General features: G+C 50.8%; 1 protein-coding gene across 1 annotated transcript in view; it reads left to right on the top strand.

Annotated features, from left to right (window-relative positions):
* Positions 1-25,272, top strand: part of atos (atos homolog atossa) — a 104,233-nt gene that overhangs the window by 39,379 nt on the left and 39,582 nt on the right. Inside the window, exons 2-3 of the mRNA XM_065426237.2 lie at positions 5,067-5,287; positions 13,066-13,153. Coding sequence (XP_065282309.1) covers positions 13,132-13,153 — 22 coding nt within the window. The 5' untranslated portion in view covers positions 5,067-5,287; positions 13,066-13,131. The remainder of the gene's footprint in view (positions 1-5,066; positions 5,288-13,065; positions 13,154-25,272) is intronic.

Raw genomic sequence — 25,272 nt, 5'->3', positions numbered from 1 at the left:
TCTCCGTTTTCAAAATGGGATACTAAAAAAGAAAATAAAAAATAACCCGTTTATGCAACCGCGTGTATGTTGTGTTCCGCGCGAATTCGTTCAGTGAATGGACACTTCGAAAATCTTTTTCCCGGGAATGAGGCCGCAATAGCGTATTCTTTACTCGAAGGACTGCGCCGCCATTGCGACTTGTAAACGTTGAAGCCCGACAGCCTCGCAGTTTGCGTCGTTCCGCCGAACGGCGTACCTACTTTTGTTTGAATGAAAACATAAGAGTGCATGGGCATTTGTCACTGTTCTGTTTTTCTGTAAGCTGCGATCAATCGGGTATAAGGGGCGGCTTTCGATTTCTGGGAACTTCAATAGCGCAACTTGCTTCTTTACACGACTGCATGCCCTAATGGTTGCGGCTGCTATGCGACTCTCCTCTCTTCTGGAATCTCATCGAAGATCGAGAGTTGCGTATACGATCGCTGTCGTGACTCGGGAATTCTCGGGAGCTCTTCGCGATTCACTCGTTCGTTCTTCTTTTCTTTGAAAGTCCCGTTTCTCGTTACAAAAGGGAATCGCCGTGCGCGTTCTCGTTGGTTTATTCGGGGCTCCTGAAATCGCCTTTTTGCGAAGCTTGGCTTTTCCAGAAGCACGCTGGCGGCGCGGACATCAGAAAGAGAGAAAAAAAAAAGTAAGAAAGAGAGAGAAAGAAAGGACAGAAGAAACGCTTCATCCATCCGGCGCGAAATGACCTCCTCTTCCGGCACGAGATCGTCTGCGGCAAAAGCGCAGCGTCGTTACCGCAGAGAGAAAATAGAAGAAACGAATTGGGGAAAGATAACACCTCCGCGTCTTTCGCAAGACGGGCCGGATTCTAGTAATAGTAAACCTGTTCCAGGAATGTCGCCCTTCTCCCAAGAAAGCCCGGTGAAAATTGGCTTCTGTGCTTTAGGTTGAAAGCGGTGAGATTGATATCGTAATGGGATATCAGAGTTCCTGCGGTACGCCATATATCGAGAAATATATTTTTAAAGAAAGAGAGAGAAAAAAAAGCAATTCTGAACATTTAATTTCCATTATGTAGCAACGTCTTCTATTTCTCCAGGCTACTATGGACTCGTCATACGTGCAAAAATTAATCTCTGCGTTTAAAAAGAAAAAAGAAGAAAAGAAACTGGGGGAAAGGGGGGATATCGATTACAATATTTGATGTCTTGATTCTGGCACGGGAAGCGCGTCTTGTCTCGCGCGGAAAATGATGCAGCACAAAACATCCTGAGCCATTTTTTTACGCACTTAAAAAGTTTGTTGTAATCTCCGCACGTTTCACTGCGGCTCAAATTAAGGTGCCGCGAGGCACTATCTGCGCATGCGCGGTCGATGCGGCGCATGCGCACTAGGCGCACCGCTTTATAGGTGCACCGAATTCGTATAGTTTAACTCGGTTACGTAACCGAGTTAGATTATATCACCGAATTTATGCAACCTAAAGATACAAAATGTACCGGTGTTCAACTAGAAGGCTCTGTAGGCGCAGAATGCGTGTTGCAGTGCGATTTTGGGCGCAGGGCTCGTGCTGTATTCCTGGGTTGTAAGCTGCGAGAAGAGGGCCCTGGCTTTGTGGAAATTGTTTCCTTCCGGAGGTCGTTGCCCTCGGTCTGATCATGCTCTGAGCTTGCGAGCAGCTTCTGTATGGCGTCCACCAGCAATTAGCGCGAGAGGTATGCGTTGCAACTTGCGCGCCAGATGCACGCGAAAAAAATAAAAATAAGAAAGAAGTGTTGCGTCGTGCTGCCTACTTACTAAACGTGCAACGAAGCAAGAAATGTGTCCTCCAGGTGGCGCCACAATACGCCATTAGGAGGGTGTTTAATTTGGCGTTTTCTCAAGAGTCACTGTCGAGAACGCGGGAGCTAGCGACTGTTATATAAGCAGACGCGAAGAATACTCGGTGAACGTTACGTATGTCGAGGCGCGTGTGCTATGGTGCTGTGAGTTGGGAGACGCGACTAAGGGTGTATATGCAGCCGAAATATCGCCGAAATATCTCGGAGGCATTTTTCCCTTCATTCCACGTGACAATGGACACACGCGCTTCTGGTATATCGGACGTTGCCCCTTATTCCTGCGGCTTTTGTTCAGTTACAGCTCTAGAGTATTGATTTATGGGTATAAGGCAACTCGCCAAGGTTGTTTGTCGTTCTTAGAAGGGCTGTGAAGGGTTGCCGAGTTGATATATACAGACGTTCCATCTGTCAGTGAATAAGCTGTGCGCACAGGTCGATGATGAGCTCTTTTTATATGCTCTGTTTTTATTGTCCACCCTGCTTGGACCTTGACTTTGCGGTGCTGAATAAATAATCTGTCACAGGCCTCGTGCGCCTAGTTGCTTTCTTCGCGCGTGACTTTAGGCCCGCCGACCCGCAATCACGAGAACTATATAGCATCAAACTCGTGGATGAAACGTGGCACGGACGTGCTACCGCAACGCTTTGGTGTGGCTTGCGTCCCCTGATCCAAAACTTCCTTTACTTTTTTTAACGACGTAAAATACGACGCAGAGGCAACTAGTGGTCTGTTTGGCTGGGCACAGCTTGGATGGCTTGGATTGACGTTTGCGTTCGGGCGATGCGTCTCCCATCGGTCTTTCCGTCTCCCGATAAGCATCATTTTCTCGATAAGGAAAGTGTTTTGGGGGTTTTGCGAGGGTATTCCCGCGTGTCGTTACCTTCCACTCAGTACGCAGCCGCCATCGTCGTTGCCACGGCGAATGTCGCCAAGTGAAAAACCTCTCATTCTGCAAACATTCCCGAAAACTGGTGGGATGGCGGCTGCCGCATCGTGTGACGACACTCTTTTTCGACTCTTGGCGCGTGCGAGCGCGCGCGCGCACGTGAGCACCTGCTTTGCATGCGCATGCAGAGCCAGATGGGTCTCTCCCCTTGCGTGTGTGTGTGCACGTGTGTTGTGGGGGGGGGGGAAGTCGTGCCGTCTCCTCGGTGCTCGGTTCGTGTGCCAAGAAAGAAAGCGAGAAAGGGGGAGGGACACGAGATAGACTCTCGCGCTCTTTGAGTTTTGGGCCACAGCCGCGTTCGCTATTTGCGTCCCCGGCGGCGAAGGCCAGAGGAGAGGTGTCTCCCCGCTGTATAAGCACTTATACCTGGCGCCCGGAGTTCTCTCGCGGCCAAGGACGCTGGCGGACCTTGGGGATCCTCGTCGGCGAGGCAACGGGGGCCGCGTTTCCTCTCCGACCCGTACCGACCACCGTCGCTTTCTTCGACGGCCGCCGCCAACCGATGTGTGTGTGTGTGTTAGGGCCAACAATGGCAGCGCGTGTGGCCGATCGTTTGAGTTCGCCCCCTCTCCATCTCTCTCTCTCTCTCTCTCTCTCTCTCTCTGTCTTATTGTATTTATCGCCCTGGCACCTCGCTTGCCGCGGAGGCTGAAGCCGCCGTGTTGTTGCTTGCACGCGTGCGGCTCTGGGTGTTTTTTCTTTCGCCTCCTCCGTCGGGGACCCGCCGGAGTTTTGCTTTTGCCTTGGCTCGGTTGCGCAAGTCACGCGATGGTGGAGGTCTCCTTTAACTTGTGCTGATTTGCGTCGCGTGCTTGACGTCGGTGCGCGAAGCACAGCCTCTTTTCTTTTTTTCTTCTTCTTCTCGCGCGCCAAGGTTGAGACACTCGAGCGGCGATTATACGGGTATATGAAAGGCGCGAATAGTCCGGAAATGGCTTTCAAAGTGTTGCTTCTGCTTTTGTTTCTCTTTTTCTCTCCTCGCCCTAATGACGCCTTTCCATTCTGACCTGTGTTAGTTATGTTATCCTCGCGCGAACACCGCGCTAATACTGTTAATGCGCTGGCTGTATCGGCAAGTAGATGGCTTACGGTCACGACGCTTCCGGTTTGGGGTCTTTGAATTTGATCGTTTAATGTTCCTTACATCCTTAGCGTTAACACTTACTTTCCTTAATGTCCTTCGTTGAAGTTAACGTTCTGTGAACGCTCCATATGTGTGCTGAATTCGTTCCCTCTAAAGTGCGTGCGCCTACAAGAGACGTGTGTTATCAGGTCCAAAAGAGCGCCCCCGAAATCTAGTCGTGGCGCGATGTGTCCCGGATACCATTGTTTACGTAGAGCACGAGACGATCCACAACCAACGCAGATGCATTTATTTTGTACTTACGGCTGCGATTCTGTGCATGTCGCAGAACGAGCCACAGAGGCTAATAACCAACAGATCGCTCACCCCTGCCGCGCAAGCACTTAACGCGCAGCGCACGCAGCTCCAACTCGTCGTTAGTTGTGTGCATTGCACTATTTTCCTGCCTGAATGCGACTAACACGCTCGCCCAACCTCTGGCTCTGCGTAACGACTGTGCGCAGGCAGGTTATTAGCGCTAGTGAGATACGATCCGTGGCAAAATTTGAAAGCGCCTAAATCGCGAAAACGAAGCCGGGCCTTGCAATATCTTGTCCTGGCCAGAAGACGATGAAGACTCCGTAGTCTTACCTTACGGGTTGTGCATCGTCCTCCAGCCCGGGTATGTCGCATGAGATAAGACTTGTTTGTCTCCAGAGTGCAGTTACGGCATCGCCAATAGCCGCACCTTTTATAATCCGTATCACCAATTCCGTGCAGTGCACCGAATGCTCGGGCTCGTATCGAGCCTCCGGTGACGGGAGCCGACTGCGTGTTTCGGAGAAGGCGTATAGGACGAGGCGCCTTTCCCGCTGTGCTCCACTATACGCTAATCCTTATGCGTGAAACTTCCATTCAGTCGGCCTGGCGCAGAGGTCGATCAGGGGCGTACCGTGGAGGAACGCTTCTTGCAATACTCTGTTCTGTATAGCACGACGCGATCAATATCTAGGTTTCGAAGCGCTGCATGGGGTCGGTGATGTATAAGATCACGAGTGAGCTCGTTTGAGAGTGTACACGCGGTAAGAACGCTTACCGTATATATGCAACACCTTGGGCAGTAGTCGAGGTACAACCTCGGCTTCTTGCTCTGCTTTTGTTATCTTGCTCGCACTGATGACTAACTGGTTTCGTCATTCATTTTTTTTCCTCCAATCTTATGCGTAGTTCTGGAGACCATGGCCCAAGAAGCGGTATTCCCGGCTTCCTCGAGTGGCCCATGCACCGGGTGGACCCTTGAGCCGAGCCTAGACCCGTGATTGGCACACACACAGGGTCGAGGCGGAACTTCCCCCCCCCCCCCTCCCTATCTCCACCTTGCCGCTCGCACCGCGCGTGTGTGTCCCGCTGGTTTGAGGGACGGCTGCAGCTTCCAGTAGCAGGCGCAGGTAAGCACGCATCCGTATTCTCTGCCGAGTTCGATATATAGACGCGGAGCAGGACGGCTCTTTTCTTTTTTTTTTTAATCACTTCAACGACAAGCTTCAAAAAGTATTGGTTCATTATGTCCGATCGAAAACCATATCTGTAGATGACGAAGATCACTTTCACTGATGCATTTTCTGGGCCTTCTTTTTAATATGGCGATGTATGAACTCGGGTAATCCGCAAGGGAGCTTTACAGCAAGTGTCACATGGGCCTCTTCACGGTGTACGTTTTGTCCCGTCACGAACATGAACTTCCGTATAACCTCCAATGAACATTTTGCGATAAATCAACGTGTCATTAGCGCATTAAATAAAAGAACGTGTCATTGCTTATTGGTGTGCGGCCGCTATAGAGCAGCATCTGCCTACCCCCCCTCCCCACCCCCTCCCACGCGCGCACTGCGCTCCGGCCGCTCCCCTGGCAGGAGCCCTCCGTGTCGGGCTTTGCGATAAAGTACACGAAAAAAAAAAAACGAACACCTACTGCAGAAGTCAAAGGGGAAACTGCGTGTACAGGTTTAGATTAGTGCAGCTTCCGTTGTTGGCACCACGTCCGCGCCGAAAGGAAAGCGGCGGCAGAGCGTTGCCAGGGGGCACGTACTGTAATGATCGCTTTACAGTCTGCAAAGTCTCTCTCTTAAATATATATAACCCTTTATATATATATAACCCTTTATATATATATAACCCTTTATATATATATATTAACCCCCTTTCTTCTCGTTTATTACATAACGAGGGTCTCGAATCCGGCAACATTGATGCCTTCAGGTAGCATATGCGGGTTTATTGACCAGTTGCCTTCACCCGAAAAATCACGTTCTCGTGACGCCTGCGGCAAAAAAGACGTTCCACGTCCGCCGCCAAGGTCTGTGAGTGGGGGCGCTGGCTAACACACCCAGGGTTCTACTAGTACACATAAATACCCAAGAAAGTGGATGGGGAAACGCCGCCGCGGTAGCTCAATTGGTAGAGCATCGCACGCGACATGCGAAGGTTGTGGGTTCGGTTCCCACCTGCGGCAAGTTGTTTTTTCATCCACTATAATTTCCATTAATTTATCATTACTTTATTTCATTTATTAAGCACATGCAATTTCCCCTATGTTGTACTTGGTGTCAGTGTTTGTTGGCTTCTCATTATATGACTAATAAATATCGGGTCCCTCGGTTAACCCCCTTTCTTCTCGTTTATTACATAACGAGGGTCTCGAATCCGGCAACATTGATGCCTTCAGGTAGCATATGCGGGTTTATTGACCAGTTGCCTTCACCCGAAAAATCGCGTTCTCGTGACGCCTGCGGCAAAAAAGACGTTCCACGTCCGCCGCCAAGGTCTGTGAGTGGGGGCGCTGGCTAACACACCCAGGGTTCTACTAGTACACATAAATACCCAAGAAAGTGGATGGGGAAACGTCGCCGCGGTAGCTCAATTGGTAGAGCATCGCACGCGACATGCGAAGGTTGTGGGTTCGGTTCCCACCTGCGGCAAGTTGTTTTTTCATCCACTATAATTTCCATTAATTTATCATTACTTTATTTCATTTATTAAGCACATGCAATTTCCCCTATGTTGTACTTGGTGTCAGTGTTTGTTGGCTTCTCATTATATGACTAATAAATATCGGGTCCCTCGGTTAACCCCCTTTCTTCTCGTTTATATATATATATACCCGGCATATACTTGAGGAGTTGTGAGTCAGCGTCTGTTCGTTGACTTTGCAGTTCAACGAACAATGAGTCATTATACCAACTCGCCCAAATTTCAATTGCATTGAGGCTCCCTTTAACCCTCTTAATGCCCAAAACCCAAACAAAGTTGCACACCCAAGAAGATTGGAGCAAGCAACTTGTTTGCCCTTAATAATTTCTGGCTATGAAGAAACATATTTGCACAAGTGATAGTGAAATGTTAATTGATCTATAACACGATCAGTATAGTCAATAAGTAATCAGAAATTGTTTTTTTAAGCATCCACAACTGAAAACTTGCTCCAACATATCAAACATGCTACTTCATAGGCTGTGCCTTAAATTTACCGCGCTTAAACCAGAATTTTGAAGTACAGAAACCGCATAACGTACACAGTTACGCTGGGCATTACAGGGTTAAAAAAATAAATACGGGTATATCACTTTCTGCTTTTCTTTCTTTTTCTTTTTTACATTAATTGAAGTTCCGAACCCCCTCACTCGTAGGGAAAAAGAAAGAGACACTGGCAAAGCTCAGAGCACCCTAAATAATTTTCCTCATTGTTTGTGCGAACCAGTTTTCGGTACCCAGAAGGCGAATGCATCATGACGTCACGATCAGCCGACTCGCTTCGTTCCCGCAAGCGCTGCGAGGAAAAAGCACGCACGCACAGCGGGTTTTTTCTTTGTTTCTTTTTTTTAAGCGACACCACCATGCTTATTCTGATGTTGCTGCACGACGTCAGCAAATTTCGCTTTGTGTCATGGCGTCACGATTATGTCGGTGACGCCAGGTCCTTCGTTTTAAGGTCACCGTGACATTAAAGTCGCTTACATTTGCCAGCCTAGAATGCGGTGCCAAGTTTTACACATTTACGTGAAAGAAACGTTGGGTATGTATTTCTTTTTTTTGTAACTTCTGTTAACGTCCCCATAAGGAAGAAGGCTCGAATATTGACACTCTGGAAATACATTAACGTCACGGCGAGCTATAGTGCGGGAACTTCACGGTGGCGTCGCCACCTGCCTTTAGCTCCTCCTGCTCTGGACGACAGTGAGGTCTGTTGGCCGTCACGTAAAACATCTGCGGCCACTTCGACCAACGAGGTTTTTCGAAACCTCCTTGGCTTTGACATGGAGAAGGGCCCGATGTTAGAAGAGTTGTCGAACATGCGTGTTCGAATCGTAGACCACCGATCTGTCGGGTTCCGAACGCAGAGACGTCGAGACCCGGCAACTTTGCGTTGGTATTGTCATCTTTCATTACAAACTTTTTTGTAATGAAAAAAAAAATAGAAATTAAAAAAAAAATACAGATGCAAGTTGGAATCGGCTAGCGTTGGAAATTTCTGGGAGAGGCTTTCGTCCTTCAGTTAACATAAAGATAGAATTATGATGATGATGATTTCAAACCGCACTAGACTTCTTCCTCCTCGCTAGGAGAGCCGAGGTGGCGGTGAAATGGAGCGCCGTCGTCTTTGAAACGCTGGTCGCGATGTGACGCGCCTTCACCCAGGCTTTCTCCCTCTCGACGGAGGCCACTTAACTGCTATTGCCGGAGCGTAATTTGCTTGCACGGCTCAACTTCATGTTCCTCGTTTGTGTAATTATGAACCGATTAGTGCAGCTCTTGTTGTGCGTTAAAAAAAAAAGAGACCTCGTTTGCAGAATGCGGAGGGTCCTAGTTTGTTTTCGGATAGAACCGAATGAGAGCGACGCCATATACACTTGCTAGTACAAAACGTAACGTAATCCACGGCCCCCTTCATTCTATTCTTTGAGGATGTTTTCCTTGCCGTTGCTTCCTGCAAGCCTGCCTGCACGTTTGTGTTTGTACCTTCTTGGGCGTGTATTGTTCGCTTTCCCCGTTCCTGCCCCGTCGACCGGCTTCTCGCGTATCGCGAGCGCGGTGCATGGCAGTGCCAGTCGACACGCCAGTCGGCCGCGCATTACGCGCAGCTGGGCCTCCCCCCCACCCCCTGCAGCAGCAGCAGCAGCAGCAGCAGCAGCTTCGAGCATATGCCGCACTGAACAGCTGTGGCCTGATTTATCCGGTGCTCCGCGCCGTGGATCGATCGTGTTTGACGAGAATCGCAGCATATACTGGAAGAGAGAGAGACCGAGAGATAGGCTTTGGCTTCCCGCGCGAGGTATGATGCACGCGTCACGGGCTGATCGCGCCCAGGAAACGCCGTGTACTAAATGAAACGACCCCCGACTGTATGTGTGTCAAGGTATCGTTTTGTATATAGCAGCGCTTCGTGGTCACGGCGACAAGCTCAGAACGTATTGTTATTGCGTGTAGGGCTCCCCACCTTTTTTGCTTCCGGGGAGCGGCGGACCAGTAGGTCGTGGGCTCGATGCGGGCGCCCTCTACGTCAGGACGGAATGCGAGAGCGTTCGTGTGCCGATGTTTCGGAGCACTTAAGGAACCTCCTAAGCCGGTTGTTAAAACTAAGCTGGAGCTCCGCGATTTCCTAAATTTCTGTCAGAAGACAAGCCTTGGCAATGGGACTTGAAAAACACGGTCGGTAATCACTGTGGCCCTTCATTTGAATATCACGTATATCGAAAGTTTAAGGAACATTTGTTTAATTGTAGTGAAATAATTTACTCGTTTGCTTCGTTTTCTTTTTTTTTCTCTCCCTTTAATGAACGACACTGCTTACTTGCCAGCATGCAGGCTTAGGCCAGCGAGATGTGTCCTTTGCTGCTGCAGCAGTAGTAAACATTAATATAGAAGAGAGAAATAGATTGCAGCAGATCGAACAAGTTGGAATCGATATAAATCGAAGCTTTGTATGAGTGCATAGATGGTCGAAAGACCAGTACATGCGCACGCACCCCGCGCGCACACAACTTATACCGAGCCTTTTATTAAGCGGAGTTGCTGACTACTAGCGAGTAGAACGGACTCCCCTTGAACGCATCATGGTTTCAGAGGCAGCATGCGCGTACGTACACAGCGCAATTCGAATTCATTCTCTCCGCAAGACGCATTTACTTCCTCATTACCGTGCAGCCGCAGGTGCGCGAAGGCACCGTGCCCCGCACGGCCGGCGCCGCCACGTCCGCGTATTCGCGGAGACAAGCGCCATCTGGTGGTTATGCAAGTAACCAAGCTGTATGCGCGGCACGCGTGCTCCGCTGTGACTGGTTGGGCGTATTCGGGAAGGGAACGCCCTAGCCCACGGTCACGAAAAACATCGAAGTTCGCTGAGAAATTAAACACAAATGCTACATGCCAAAAAAAAAAAAAAGCTACATGCCTGTCGCTTATTCTCGGCTTATTGTGTTAAATTTACCAAGACTTCAAGGAAACGTAGTGATTGGTCATATATGGGACGGTTCAGACGGTGTTGATAAACACGTCTCGGAAGAAGCCTGCCGTCACTTTCGAGTTAACGCGGACAAATTGCAGGAACGTTGCATTATACGTGTGCGTTATCCTTTCCGCGCACTCTGCAGCCGAGCAAGAGATAGAGGTTCTCAGTGAAGTCGATTGCCACCGCAAAATCCTCCTCCTGTTGGACCGGTGCGTACTGTTGCAACGCGGAATGAGCTGTACGGCCGGAAGCCGTGCAACCGTGTACTTGGAAAAGTGGATTACGCGGTCGCTTCGCATGTACGCGGAGAGGCTTTCCCAGTGGCGCGGCACGGCCGCCGGAAGCTGCTGCTTTCTTCTCGAACTTCCCCGCCCCGCTTCTGACCGGCCGGCTTCCCGCCGCCAGGCAAAGCCCGTCGGTGTCTCGCCCGTCTCGCCCGCTTCGGTGCGTGCTTTCGTGTAGTATTTCTCGCGTCAGCGAAACAAAAGAATGGGACGGGCTGCGCCAGAGCTGTTCGAACGTCAAACGTGCGCTGGTTTCAGGGATGTTTTTTTTTTTTTTTCCGCATCGTGCCTGTATACGGCGTTCGGCTGCACGTTCCTCCATGGCGTCGAGCGTGAGTATAGGCGTTTTTTCGGAATTGGTGTGGCTTACAGGGACTCTGTTCGTTGCTTTGATCACATGACTGCGCTGTTGTTGTTGTGGTGGGTTTATCCTAATATAGCGACTTTGCCGAGTTCGCCAATTCGAGGAGCAACTACTGCCCGCGGAACTGGAAGTGGATTTGCGTACTTCCTGCGGAGTTTATTATTATGCAGCCCGTTTTCCGTGTGTGTTCTTTTCTTCTACGTCATTTTATTTCCACTTTGCATGACTCAACTAGCCTGACTCAAATAACTGCTGCATGTGCTATATATGTGGTCGAAATTGGGGCGTGACATAAGCGCCACGCAAGATGTTAGTTAGTACACGGATGTAGGATGAAACAAACGCCCTCGTTAGGTTAGCGGTATACCCTTAACGTGATACTTTCGAATGGAAAGAAATGTGGAAACGACACCCCTGCGTGTTTTCAAAGTATATTCGACCTACAGTGGCAATTAAATTGCAGATAGCGCCGCACGAGTTAGCAGGTTACGTGCTCCACGTAAGACGTATTGCGCATTGTTCGTGCGAGAGCTAGCGTACGCGGCACACTCTTTTGTTGATCGATCTTTTGGCAGTGCTGTGATAACCCGCCATTTGTCACGGCTGCAACACGCGTTATTTTTTTTTCTGCGCCGCCCGTGTATGCATATCCCACTTGAGTGTCATTTTTCTGCGCGATAACTTTGGCCTCGGCTTAGAGATAGGCCTCTTCGTTGACGTTGACGGCTATATGCACCTATGTAGCCGAAGCTGAATTGCCTCCCAACACTGCTCGATCTTTTTATTATTTTTTTATATGACGTATAGCGTTGCGCTGCCCACGCCGACTGTGGATTGCAGGTCACTTGAGCGTACGAAGCCACATTGCACAGTTCCTGCATGTGTGGTTGTGGTCACACAGTTCACCATAACTGCGAGAGCCATCAGCCTATAATGTATAATGTATAAGGTTACCCTACTGCGTTAACTGCTGGAGGTAAGCGGGAATATGACGGCGCTGCCACACAGCGACGTCTTGCAATGAGCATTGAGATGTCGTTTATTTACTTATGTGTTGGGCTGTGTCTTCCAAATCCATGTTTCTTTCACTTAAATGTAGGCCACTTAACGTCACTGGTGCTCTGAGACTCGCACGCATTTGTTGCGACGACCCAAAATCTGCAGACTAAAGTTAAGGCTGCTGCGTGTCAGGGCTATTTCGAAATCGACAGTTTCTCGAGACTATTTCGTCAGACACGAGGCTTGACTGAACCATGATTGGCTCAAGTTCAGATGCAGATTCCTTTTAAGCGGCCGTCATGATAAAAGGCACGCCGGGAGTGTGAAATGCGATATTCATCGGTCACCATAAAGCTGGCTGAATCCAGCTTACACTGGATCTTCGGCGCGCCCTCTGTTCTTACAGAGATGGGCTTCCTAGAAAAACGTAAAGATCCGCAAGATGAGCCGATTTTTCTCTCCCAAGTGTGCACTATACACATTCAAAACCTGGCTACACCGAACTGGTTCGTACGCAAAAAAAATTTCGATATATCAAACCAATTCGGTACATCCGAATTCGAGTAGAATAAGCTTTTATGATTCGTTCGTTATGCACGATGGAACAAAGCCACAGTTCGTGGCTACCTGAATCTCGTCGCAGCATGTGGAAATAACTCGGCAACCCGATTGGAACTAGCTATTCACCGGGTTACGCGTCGTATTGCACCCCACCCGGTTGCGAACATGCCGACAAACTTTCTCAGCCGCACGATCTCAAACGGCATTGAAAAATAATTTAAAAATCCGCTGCGGACGGTTTTATTACGCCGGTCGTAGGCGCGCGGAAATATGATGTATACCCAACGCGTACCCACTTTGTTTTAAGCGATTTAGCTTGCATGGATATCGCTAAAGACGTTGCGAATGTCCGATGTATATTGAGCGTCATTTGTCCTAGCCAGACTCGTTATGATAAGTTTCGAAGCTATTACATTTGTTTTTGAAGCGCACTTTGTCATGACCGTGTTGTTGTCTGTTGTTTCTCCAGGAAAAAAAACGTCATGTGTGCGTGTCATTTCTTTGTGTGCGCAGGCTGTTCTCCCGCTCCTTCGGTGGCACTGAAGGCGTCTCGCAGCGCCCACTAGCGCGTTGCCGAGGATGAGACCAACGGCGGAGAGCGGTGAGTGCATGCTGTGGACAACCGCGGCGATGCCCTGCTTACTTCGCAGCGACGACGGCCGAGTTTCCTGTATTGGGCATGAGCAGGCAGCCCCTTGCGGTTTTCTCTAGTTTTATAACCACTGTCACCCGGGGACTTACACCGGCGTTTCTACTGAGCTCGACTTGTATTGAACTTGCGCCTGCTACTCATCGCGCGTAGAACGCCGTTGTAAAGAGGCAGCGACTGCTTTGTTTACCGAAAGCGCACTTTCGCAATACGGAAAGGGGGGGGGGGCTGCACCGTGTGGCGATACAGTTGTTTGCGCACGGGTTGTGTTGTGAACATGAAGGGGTGCCTAAAAAATAATGATAACGAAATCGTGTAATTTACAGAGCGGTAGCGTCGTAAATAAAAAAGATAAGCATTAGATAGTGAGTTGGCGTGCGGGTTAGTCGGATAGGTCGTGTAAACGACCGTCTCACGTGTACAGACACATGAGCTTGCATCAAGTGGAGATCACGTACAGTGGCTCACAGCACGGAAAAGAAGAAAGACTTCGTTGTTAACTCGCTGCAGCTGTGTTCGTGGATGCTCGTCAAACACAAGCCAGCGTCAAGCCTTCGCGGATGGAGCGCTCTTGTCGGCACGTCACACGTCGGGCCCATCGTCGAACTCTTTTGAGCACAGCAGTGCGCTTGTGTGTTCTAGCGCGTCGGCTACCGTGTCAACAGCGGATTGTCTATTGAAAGTTTTGACTCCATTCGCAGTCGGCTTTCTACGGGAAGGCTTCCCCTGTTGAAAGTGAGCGCGAATCCAGGTGCACAAAGCAAAGCCGCAAGGCCGTCGCGTATCTTGTTCTCTCTGGACTCGCACGCAAACGGCGAGGGCGTCGTCACTCGCTTCTGGGCAGCGTCTCTCTCTCGGCTGGTCGCATTCGGCGGATATCGCAAGAGCGACGGCCTTGCGTCACGCTTGCGACACGCGTGTCTGCCGCTCTCATGTGGCGGTCACGAGGCGCGTGCGTTTTGCGAGGAATGGGGTAAGGGAACGAAGCAGGGGCACGCGGCCGGGGTTGTGGTCCTCCTCCTCGGTCGAGGTAAGGAGTCTTCGTAGTGCGACGCTCGCGAGTCGATTACGTCGCTGGCCCTGTACCGCCGCTTCACGTGCGTCGTTTCGAGGAAGGGGGAAAAAGGGGGGGCAGCCATGTGACGGAAAAGAATCATGCAGGGGCGATTGATTTTTCTTCGGCCGTGTGTGTCACGCACCTTTGTGTGTCATGCGCCTTCCTTCCCCTCTCTCGCGCATGTATTGACCTTCGCGAAAACGGTTCCCGAGACTGCATTGGTTGGCAAAAAAGTCACGAGGTCGTGTGGTGCAGAACAGCGTTGTTCAGTTTGCGCGGGGTACATGTGTGCGGTTCAGCGGCCTCGATTCGACCTTGAACCGGCGGCCAGCTGTGAAGAGCCCCCCTCAGTTCACTGTACCCTCACTCCCTACCTATGCGCGGCATCGCGTGCTTCAGTGCCGCCGCCTTTCTTTTGTGTCTGGAGACGAGGGGGAGGGGGGGGGGGCAACCGGCCGGTCACTGTTGGATGGGGGAGGGGTGGCGGTTCTGTCGGCGCTGTTGCCGGGGGCTCCCTTTGCCTGCTGTCGAACGGTGTCCGCGGATCGCTCAGCTGTTCTCCACCCTCCGCTCCAAGCCTGCTGGCAGCACCGCCTGCGCCGATGGTAGTGGATCTGTGCTTTCCCTCGCAGTAATGACGTGCGCGCATGCTTGGGGTCGGCGAGCTCATCACGACGGTCAGCCCCCAGTGGATCCATGCTCCCTGAGCTCTCCCTCTTAGCCCGTACCCTGGCTCGTGTTGTACTGCGTAGCCCAGGCTCTCTCTCTCTCTCTCTCTCTCATGCATCATTCTCTCCGATGGAGTGACTGCCGGTGCCCGCATCATTTCGCCCGCCCCGCTGCCCTTCCCACCTGGTATAGCGGTTGGTACTGCTGAGTCAGTGGGGATATTCGAGCTTCTCTGACGACAGCGGGTGTGGGCGTTGGCCTCTTTCCACCGAACGACAACGCTAGCGCAGCGCCCTCTCGAGAGCGGCGCACCTTTGGCCTTCCTGGTTGCCGCTGAGAAGGCGCTGGTGACGTGGTCGAAGGACACGCAATACATCTTAGAAGTGGAGTGAGGGCATCGGCACGGAGTGTTTCGGCGATTTCGTTTAGCGTTATATTACGTGTACCTAACCGAGGCTAATTTTCTGAAAGAAAGGGTAACAGAGAGAGTTCACGTTATTCCAGAGCCTCGAGTTCGGTGTTTCGCCCATTGGTGCGACGCATGCGACTCTGACCGAAAAGTTGCACCGGTAGCCTGCAACTATGAACGCTTGCTTGCAACCTTCTTAAAACTCTCCGTAAGGAGTACGTTGCGCGTGACCCCGAAAGAGGTCACCAGGGTGCTCCACTCCAAAAGGAAACACCCAGCTCATCACTATTCAACTGATGATTACTTCAGAAGTGTGTCTAACTTCATCCTCCCCAGCCACGCCGCTTCAACGTTTAAAGCATGCACGTCTTTCGGGTCTCGATAGTCGTGCTTCGTCCGATTGGGTATTGTCCGCATTCATTGTATTGTCGCATTCATTGATTGGGTATCGTCCGCATATTGTCCGCATTCATCCATTGCCTGTTGGCTGACGAACCGGACGTTTCACTTTCCGTTCATCAGGCGGCCTTTCCCATCTGAGTTTTCTCAATCGCACCCTTTGTACATTACCTTAACTTTCAGGTTCACGCGTCGATGTCTGTATATATATACAAACGATGGGCCTGGGTAGGAAGATTGTCACACGGCGTAAACTTTGATTGTCCACGGGAGAAATTCGCGACTCCCGCTTGCGTGCTGCAAACACCTGTCGCAGGCAGCGGGGATGCGCGCATCCCTTCCGCGTTGGAGCCCGTCCAGATAGAGAAAAGCACGCGTGCAACCGGCGAGGCGTGACTGCCGGTGCGGCAGCCACGGCCGACAGCGGAAGCCGCACCCGCTTAGATTCTCGCCGACTGAGCACCGAGCTCCCTGTGCTGTGCCGCTCGATACACTTTTTTTTTTTTTTTGGAGAAACGAACGGAACCGTGGACACGCAAGAGGGGTTCAGCGAGAGGGATGGAACGGATCGGAAGAGTCGGGAATTAACGCTGCGTGTAGCTGGCCGGATGCACGGATGCGGCGCTGCTGCCTTGTTGCCCTGCGAGATTGCCGCGCGTGCTTTTATTATAACAGCGCGGTCTCTGCACGCAGATCACCTAATATCACGCTCGGCTCATCTTCGCCGGCTGCTGCTGGCAACGACGGGCGGCCGGATCTACTCCTCCCAGCGAGCTGGCGGATTTGTTAATGAACGCGTCTCTGTAATCACCCCCCTAATCTTTGCTCCGTAGTTGCTATAACCTCACCGTATACTCTGTTGTCTTAGCTATACGTGGTGTCTCTCGCGCCCATCCTGTCATCTATAATAATCTTCGCCGAAAACAAGAGGTCCTCGCCAGAAATTTGTTAACGCCGCGTTAGGGGAAAGAAATTACGGCAGATCCAATGCACTCGCATGCAGAAACCAACGTTAAGCGATGATTTCTGGAATCGTTTGATTAAAGGATGTTGAAAACGATGTTCCATAGGGAAATTGTCTAGTTTACAGTATCAACCGCGCCTTATTGGCTGTCTGGGAGAGCCACCACCTACCAAGATACCGACGCCAAAACTCAAATAAAGAGACAAAGAAGTTAGGCCTATGTGCTACACCCGAGCAACCATAATGCTATAACATTTTCAGGATTGCGCAGCTTCCAGTGTTGGTTTGCGTCAGGATCAGCCCATCAACTCCGCACCTTTTATTACATACATTAAGTAGTTCTGGAAATAGGGGGACCCAAAGTAAGGGGGCGCTATGTTAGGCGAGACGTACAAAAGAATGCAAGAAGCGTACAGAGGAGTTAGGTTTTTGGGTATACGTAAAGTCGCTTGGGGACGCTATACGTTAAACTCCCTAATCTCCGTGATCGGCCCAGTTTACTCTTAGCCTCCGGGATCGGCTCATAGAAATCGAACACCGACTAGCCACGCCAAGTCCCGCGTGGGTAGGTAGGTAGGCAGGCAGGCAGGCAGGCAGGCAGGCAGGCAGGCAGGCAGGCAATTGAAGTTGGTGCTTTAGAAAACGTATTGTCGGTTATACGAATATCCTTAAGTTCCCCAGCTTTCCTGTTTGCGCTGGAGATATACCGGGGGACATTCCAAAGCTGCTCCAACGCGCGGCCCCGTCACGAGAGTGAGAACCGCCCAGTGGCACGACGGCGCTCACTGAGGCTCTCTTTTCCCGGTTCCCACGTTCTCGTGCTGCTATATCGCCCGTTTGTTACCTTCTTCACCTTAACTTTTGTTTTCCAGTTTCTTTTCTGCAGCCGATGTGAGCTAAGGCAGAGCCATCCCGGGAGCGGGGGCAGCAGCCCAGCTATGCGAGAGTGGGCGCGTGGGGGAGGCGGGAAGCTGCGGGCGGGGGTGAGGGGAGGGCGGGGGCGACCGTAATAAAAGTTCGGTAGCGGTAGGACCGCGCTCCTTCCCGGAGCTTTGCTCAGTCAGCCGTTGACTCCGAGCAGTGCGGCGAACTTTGCTTAAAGGCTGCGCGAGAGAGTATAAGGTGATAAAGAAGGCCGGCTCGAGAAAGATGACACACGCCGTATACCGGGAAATATGTTCTCCTTTGTTATTCTTTATTTCTTCCCGCTTTTTGGTTCTCACGTTACGTATTTGTGACGTTTGGTAAGCCGCAGCCCGGCCGCCTCCCCCCCTCTTCCTCCGTTCTTTGAAATATTTCTCACTCTCTCACTTTCTGTCGCTGGTTATGCAGCGGTAGCCACATAACCTGTTCCGTATACGGCGACTGGCCGATGGAGCGTGCTTTCAGTAGCTTTTGTTTTTGAAGCAGCGCCGGGTGCTACACTGAAAAAAGGCATATGGCGTCCGACGTTTGCGTGTCTTCTTTTGTCTCTCTTCTTTCGCACGTACTTTCCTTCTCTGCTTTCCTTTTCCGTCTTTCTGTCTTCCTTTACCCCTCTCCCATTGTAGGGTAGCCAATTGGCTGTTTGTTTTCCGGTTGAACTCCCTACAGTTCGCATCTCCTCTTTAGTATTTCCCCGCCTTTTAGGAGGCCTCACCGGCAACGTCCAGTCGCTGTAGGCGCGATATCTTTACGGCACGCGGCCATTTGGCGTTTACTGCCAGCGCCGCGCAGCCTATTTGATCGCACTCCTGCGGGGTTCTCCGCTCGAAGAAGCTCCTTAGGCGGTTTTTATTACGCTGAACAGAGGGTGCTGAGCTTGTATTTAGGCTTACTAAAGTGAAGGAAACCGAAACGCAAGTAGCGCAAGTTAAGACTTGATAAAGGCGACGACTGTAGGTGTGGAATGCTTTCTTTTCCAGTACTTTACTTTCAGGAGCTCTGCCATCGATCTTATGGGCACCGCTCATGCTCCCCCGCCCTCGCCCCCTCCTGCTTTCGCCCTGACCCTGTTTCTATTTTTTTCCGCTATAGTACCGGTGTATATGTTTTGTTATTATTCTAGTATTAAACGTGAAACGCCTCATAATCATCTCGTTAGCTGTTTTAAGGAAAATTCAACAGAACTCGTTTATAAGCCGGAAGAATCCAACGGAAGACGTCGAAACTGGTTTAACCTCGTCCCAGCGAGCAGTCATCCCAACCGTCTGAGACATGCACAACCGAACTCACTGACCACATCACCGCCGCGACGTTAGACCTTATGTGGGCAACGGAACTCGCCACAGGGCAAACTAATTCACACAAAAATAAACAAAGGAAAGAGAAAGAATTGTCCTGTTCAGGCGGGCGCCACTATTATTTCTTTTTCTTGATAACTCGTTCATTTTTGTCGTCTTCAATAAAGCGACTTGGTGAGCTGGCCGGTACATGTTTTCGAAGCAGAGGAGCGCAGGAAACCGGATACGGCAACAAGAAGACGCGAGACACCGTAGTGACCTGCACCGTTACTCTATAGTAGATTCGCTCGTTCGCCGGCTTGTGAATCGTTCCCCGATTTAAGCGCAGCTCAATTCGAAGGGTCAGTCTTTCCAAGGCAGTCAACCGCCCCAGTTTCTGATACACAGCGCCAAGCCGAAGCTTCAGCTGTGCCGCCTTATATATATATATATATATATATATATAATACACTTTGTTGTACACGGAGAACGCGCGGTTGCACAGCTGCGCATCGCGTCTATATGCAGAGTGCGCACGTATACGCGCCTTTCCGTCAGAGGCCTCGCCCGCCTGCTATGCATTATATATCCTCGCGGCTGTTTCTGCCCGGTGACTTGCTTTCGTTCCGTTACGTTTTCCTTTTCTCCCCCCCTCTCTCTCTCTCTCTCTCTCTCTCTCTATATATATATATATATATATATATATATATATATATCGCGCCTTGTTTGTATCGCGAGGTTTATCGCTTTTGGCTTCAAGGGTTTGTTCCCCCTTCCTCCTGCTGCTTCTGTGTTTGTGACGCGCTCTATCTGGCCCGTTATTACGTGTTCCCCGCTGCTATAGAGGAGACAGAGGGAGAGAGAGCAGGCAGAGGGTGAGGGGGCTGAATCTACCGCTGCTGGGCCGCAGGCCTTGTTTCGCTGCTCTCGTGGTGTATATGCGCACTGCGTGACCGCGTATCGCAGCACTTCTTCGGGGCTGAAGTATAAAGCTATACACGGCGCATAAATGGGGCGCGCGGGCCACACCGAGACGTGTCGTTGTTGCCGCGGTGCTACCGCCGACGAAAGAAACTTCGCACAAGTATATACATATACCGTTGAAAGCGCGGTTGGGCGCGCGCGGGCGTTTCGCCACTTTCGAGGTGATCGAGCTTCGCTTGCCGTGCCGGCCGTTAGAGAAGCGAAAAGCTGCGACGTTATGGGCGCGCGTGTGGGGCTCGCGGAAACGAGACTCCGAATTCTCTATGCATAGCTCTCTCTCTCTCTCTCTCTCTCTGTTTGTGTGCGTGTGTGTGTGTGTGTGTGTGTGTGTGTGTGTGTGTGTGTGTGTGTGTGTGTGTGTGTGTGTGTGTGTGTGTGTGTGTGTGTGTGGGCGAGCGCACGCAGCTGTTACAGCTGTCTGCTATGCAAGGCGCGTATAGTCATGCCGTAGAACAAAGGTTGTGGTGAGACCTGCGGTAAGCTTTTTTGCGCGGTGTAGTGGCGATCGTCTTTTGTGTGAAGCCGAACTTAACTACCCACAGAGGAAGGAGTTCAATGCGGGCGCTTTTCATTATAGTAGAGCAAGAAGAGACGTTGCCTGATCTGTACTCCTTCTATAGCACTTATTCAGGTCTGCGTGATTTTTGTGGTAACCTCATGCGCTGAGGTAAATGACCATATCGAAAACTGCGCTTTGAGAGAGAGGGAAGGAGGGGTAACGTCACTGCGCGAAACGTGCAGGCATTACTTTCTCTCCAGGGGGTGTGCATCAATCAGATCGCTCTATTTTTGTAGCGAGTATAGGCGTGCTAGCCGATGCGTCGCGCCTATCGGCGGTAATGGGGCTCTCTACTTGAACGTTAAGGGCCCCGTGTCGCAAGAAATCCGGCGTCCTCCGTCCAGCGTCGACCGTCTTGTCAGCAATGTATTATTCCAGACCACGCGTAATTAACCAGGCAAGCCCTCCGTGTAGCACAAATACGTTACTGAACTAATTGAATTTCTCAGAGTAATACGCGTCAGAAAAATCATAAAAGTACGACATACACACAACCTTCAGACATGATAGCGTGGGATTGTAATTTGAATACACGACAAGACGTAATTCTATTACGCGGAAACTCAAACATGCGCAAACGTTGCACTCTTAAAGGCGAGGCTTAAGCGTCCCATTTTTTAAAAAACTGTTATTACTATAGTATTGCTGGATTAACGAAATATCGCGCCTGTCGATTGCTCCTGTGCATGCAGTAGAGTAACCATGGTTATCGACCTTCTCGAATTGCGCGCAGGCGGCGATGTCTCGACTTTCTTTAAAATGCCCCGATTCCCTATTTCGACCTTCTCAGGACGGCAATGTCTTCTGTTCCGGAGATCTGTTAGCATGCAGCATATACGTATAGGCGCACTATAAACGTACATCGCAACCAGCGCGTAAGTTAGTACTATACCCACATGGCCTGGCGCTCGTCGAATTTGACTTGCTTTCTTTTCTTTTTCTATGTTCGCCAGCAGGGCAACTCCCGACGTCGTACATAGCGCCTAAGGTATAAGCCTTGCGGCGTGAGGGCAGAAAAGATCGCGGTGTTTGTTTTAAGTTCAATTTGAACTTTCGAATGCTTAGAGCTTCGCTCGAAGATTATGGCCTAAAACAGGATGCATCGGTCTTGCAAGGAACAAGCAACCAGGCCTATATCCTTGCCTTGACAGCTCGCGGATATGTAAGTGGACTGAGATATATATGAAGGAGCAAAGGAAGTCGATTTCATCGCCCTAGTCTTGTGCTTTCTTTAAATGCCGCCTCCTCCACCTGCCCTTCCTCAGACACCCCCCCCCCACGGGCCCCTCTCCCTTGATACCGCCTTCTTCGCAGCGTTAGGCACGAAGGACTCGGCGGCAACAGAGTCAGGAACCGTAGGCACAACATCGCAGCTCAACAGCCGCGACTATGATGCTATCTCAGAGTACGTTTCTTGTTCTCTCGCTCGGAACGAGAGGAAGGTGCATACGTAATTGCTCGCGCGTTTCTGACCACCGAGAAGAGAGATGCGACACGCCGACAACGTAAACAAGCTCGTAAATGAACTGCGCTTTTACCCGCAAAGCCGCGTACTCGCGCAGACGCACACGCACCCTCCATCACGTCTCCTGGACGGCTCCGATAGGGCGTGTGTATCAGGCGGAGCTCAACCCGTGAGAACTGGTCTCCGCTGCACGTTTATTCGCTTCCTGCCCCTCGACGAACCAGTCGCGGGCGCGTTTTGGGCAACTGCCAGAGTGAGAACACGACGCTGCGCTGTCTGGTATAGTTGGGGAACAAAAAATAACGAAGTGGCTCCATCTGCCAGCCGGCCATGCGCGGCTTTAAGGGCGGGCGATACGACGGCGCTTGCATGCAAGGGAGGCTAGGCAAGCGGGGCTTCTCAGATCGATGATTCTCGGGGGTTTATGTGAACGGGCGTCCTTAATTTAGCTTGGCTCGCTCTTTTCTTTCGTTCGTCGTCGTGACGTGTGCGCGAGATCCGCGCTAGATTCATTCTCGCCTCGCTCTTACACGCGGCGGCAGTGGCGGCGCCGTTTGGTGTGTTTCGGAAAGTTTACCTGCAGCCTGTATGTGTACACGCCTCCCGCAATGCGTCTGGCCGTGTGGCGGGCTTATGGAGCGAGACATTTATGGGCCCCCGCGGCGAAAACGGGCATCGCCGAAAGGATTTCTTTCTTTTTTTCTAGCCACGTTTTCTTAGGAACACGGCGCACTTCCGGGGGAGAAAACTCGCCTGAGAATAACGCTGCTCCAGCAGGCTTACGTCTCTCTCTCTCTCTCTCTCTCTCTCTCGCTGTGTGTGTGTGTGTGTGTGTGTGTGCGCGCGCGCGCGCGCGCTCGTTCTTTTCAACGCGTCGTATATACTCCCTTCAGCAGCAACTGCGATGCCGAAAAAAGATACACACCGTGTAGTGCGTCACAGCACCGGCCCCTGTGCGTGCGTGCGTGCCGCCGGGACAGCGAGGCCATAAATGAGGAAGCGCTTGGGGCGCGGTTGTCTCGGACGTCAGCTGATGCTGATGGCGTGACACGCGCCCTCTTAGTGTGTTGTGCCGCGCTTCGCGTTGGTTGAGTCGCAGGAGCTCGAGTGTTTCCTGTATGGTGCGATATGCGTTCGTGATGACGGATGGGATGTATAAGTGGGCCCTGTTTGTTCTGTTTAGCGTGTGATATGTACAGTCGCGGACAGAATATTACGGACCATGAAATCTAAGAAAAAGCTGAATATATCCGCAACCTCACAACGCAATCTGTTATTTGCATTTTGGACCTCGACTAGAATATCCTAACAACGTTGTCGTGGGCAGTTTTACTGGTTACTGCTACAGGCTGCTCGGGAATTGAACGTTTTCGGAGATCCCGTGGTCCATTTTATTCTGTCCGCGACTGTACATCACGACTTCAGTCAGCTACGTGTTTATCTTTCTTTTTCATTTTCTTGTGAGGCAAGATGTTTCGATGATTTGCGAGACCGAGCATAGGAAGCGAACCGCAAGCCCTCGCATTCTCGATTTCGCGGATGCGTAAGTGTCGATCGCTTCGCTTAGAGAGAGAACGGGGCTGTGTTTAACTCGTCGCGGCTTTATATCGGCCACTCTTTATTAGTAGTTTAAATAAGTGTTGAATCCATAACAGTCTGAATGGCTATAGTTAGGTGTTTTATTTAACGGCCGCCCGCTGTACAGCTCGTGAGTGCTGAAACAAAAAAAAAAGGGGGGGGGGGGGTGAACGGGTTCTCCTGGCGCGGTATTAACGGCGGCGGCCTCTTCCTTCCTGTTTGTCATATACTAGTGCGAAACAAAAAAGAAAGCGAGACTGTTTGAAAGTGGAGTAGCGGTGCAGCTAAATCAGCAGTGGAACAACAAACAATGATGCGTGCTTGTCGACTGTCGAGGACGAAGCGCATCGTCTCTTCCGCCGCCATTTGGAACACGGCTGCAGTCACAAAGCCATTGTGTGTCACAATCGTTACGAACCGAACGAGTGCTATCGGGCACACACAGATAAATATGCTGCAGCTGAGCATGGCGTTCTGGCGTATTGTCATCCCCCCTTTCTCTCGCTTTATTTGTCTGTTTTCTTTCTTTATGGTTGTTGTTTTGCGGGAAAGCTGCTGCCGTGCGGGAGTATTGCCGGAACCGCGAACCATCATAGCAACGAGGGCTAACAAACGAACAAGCGTGTGTGCTTGCGTTGATCTTGAAACAAACAGCTGCGCACAGCCACCGTCGGACTTCACCTGAACAATCGTGACACATCCCTATAGGGGCCTAACTCAAACAAGCGCAAGTCGTAAGGGTCTAACATCGAATGGGCCTTGGAAGAATGACGCATTAAGATCGTTGTTTCTCAATACGTGCAACCAAACGTGCACGTGCAACAGCATCCGCAAGATAAAGTGAAACGCGCCTAATAAAACCAGTTCGGGGGTGGGTCAAGTGTGACACAGGCTGTGCACCTTCGTGGTTCCATGTGGGGCTTCAAGCCGAAGCAGGCGACCTGTACGCGGTTTCACCGAGTATACGCTTTACTGATAACGTGGCGATAACATCGACGTGCCGTTGCGCGCGCGCGCCCTCGTATTTTAGGATCTAATTGGCTGAGTCATTAGGGCCCGGGGTGGCTAATCATATAGGATAGCCTCCGTCGCGATTAAGGGGTAGGACTCTCGCGCGCGCATCGTAATTTTGTATGGAGATTCATGGTACGTGAGGGGCTAAGTGGGACGGAGTGCATACGTACGTTCATTTGGAGAGACAATAACCGTGCCCGGAAGCGACCTGTAAAAGCAGCTTGGCGGCACGAAGTCTCGACGTTCTCTTTGACGTTAGCCACCCGCCGTCACTGGCTGTTTCTCTGGCGCTTCGCCGTATAGCTTTGATAAAGCGCTGTTAATGACGAGGCTTAACGCCGCAGTTCGGCGAGTTGTTCTTTTTAATCGCCGTCCTTCGACATCATTTGTCTAGCGTCTTCTTCCTGCGTGTCGCTTCCGAAGTAACAGCGCGTCATTGTTTTCAGCATCTATTATAATATACGCCGTTTTGTCAAGCGCATACTGCGTGATCTTCGTCTATGCCATGACCATTCTTACAGCGATGGAAGGCAACGTCTTTTTTTATTCATATTTCTTTTTTCTTTTGCGATGTTTGTCGAAGGTGGCATTAAGTAGAGTTACCTTAAATGCGGTATACATGCACATGCAGTAACTCTGTATAGACTGTCGGTTTCTTACTTTTCGAACGTTCACAATTTAAAATTACGCGAGAGTACAGAACTAGAATTGTTCGCCCACCCTATGCTATTTGTGCTAATTGCCTGTATGAATAATTATTTGCCTCGTTCGA

The sequence above is a fragment of the Dermacentor albipictus genome, chromosome 4 (assembly GCF_038994185.2).
Source record: "Dermacentor albipictus isolate Rhodes 1998 colony chromosome 4, USDA_Dalb.pri_finalv2, whole genome shotgun sequence".
Taxonomy (NCBI): domain Eukaryota; kingdom Metazoa; phylum Arthropoda; class Arachnida; order Ixodida; family Ixodidae; genus Dermacentor; species Dermacentor albipictus.
The sequence above is the reverse complement of the archived record's forward strand: the minus strand, read 5'-3'. Positions and strand labels throughout refer to the sequence as shown.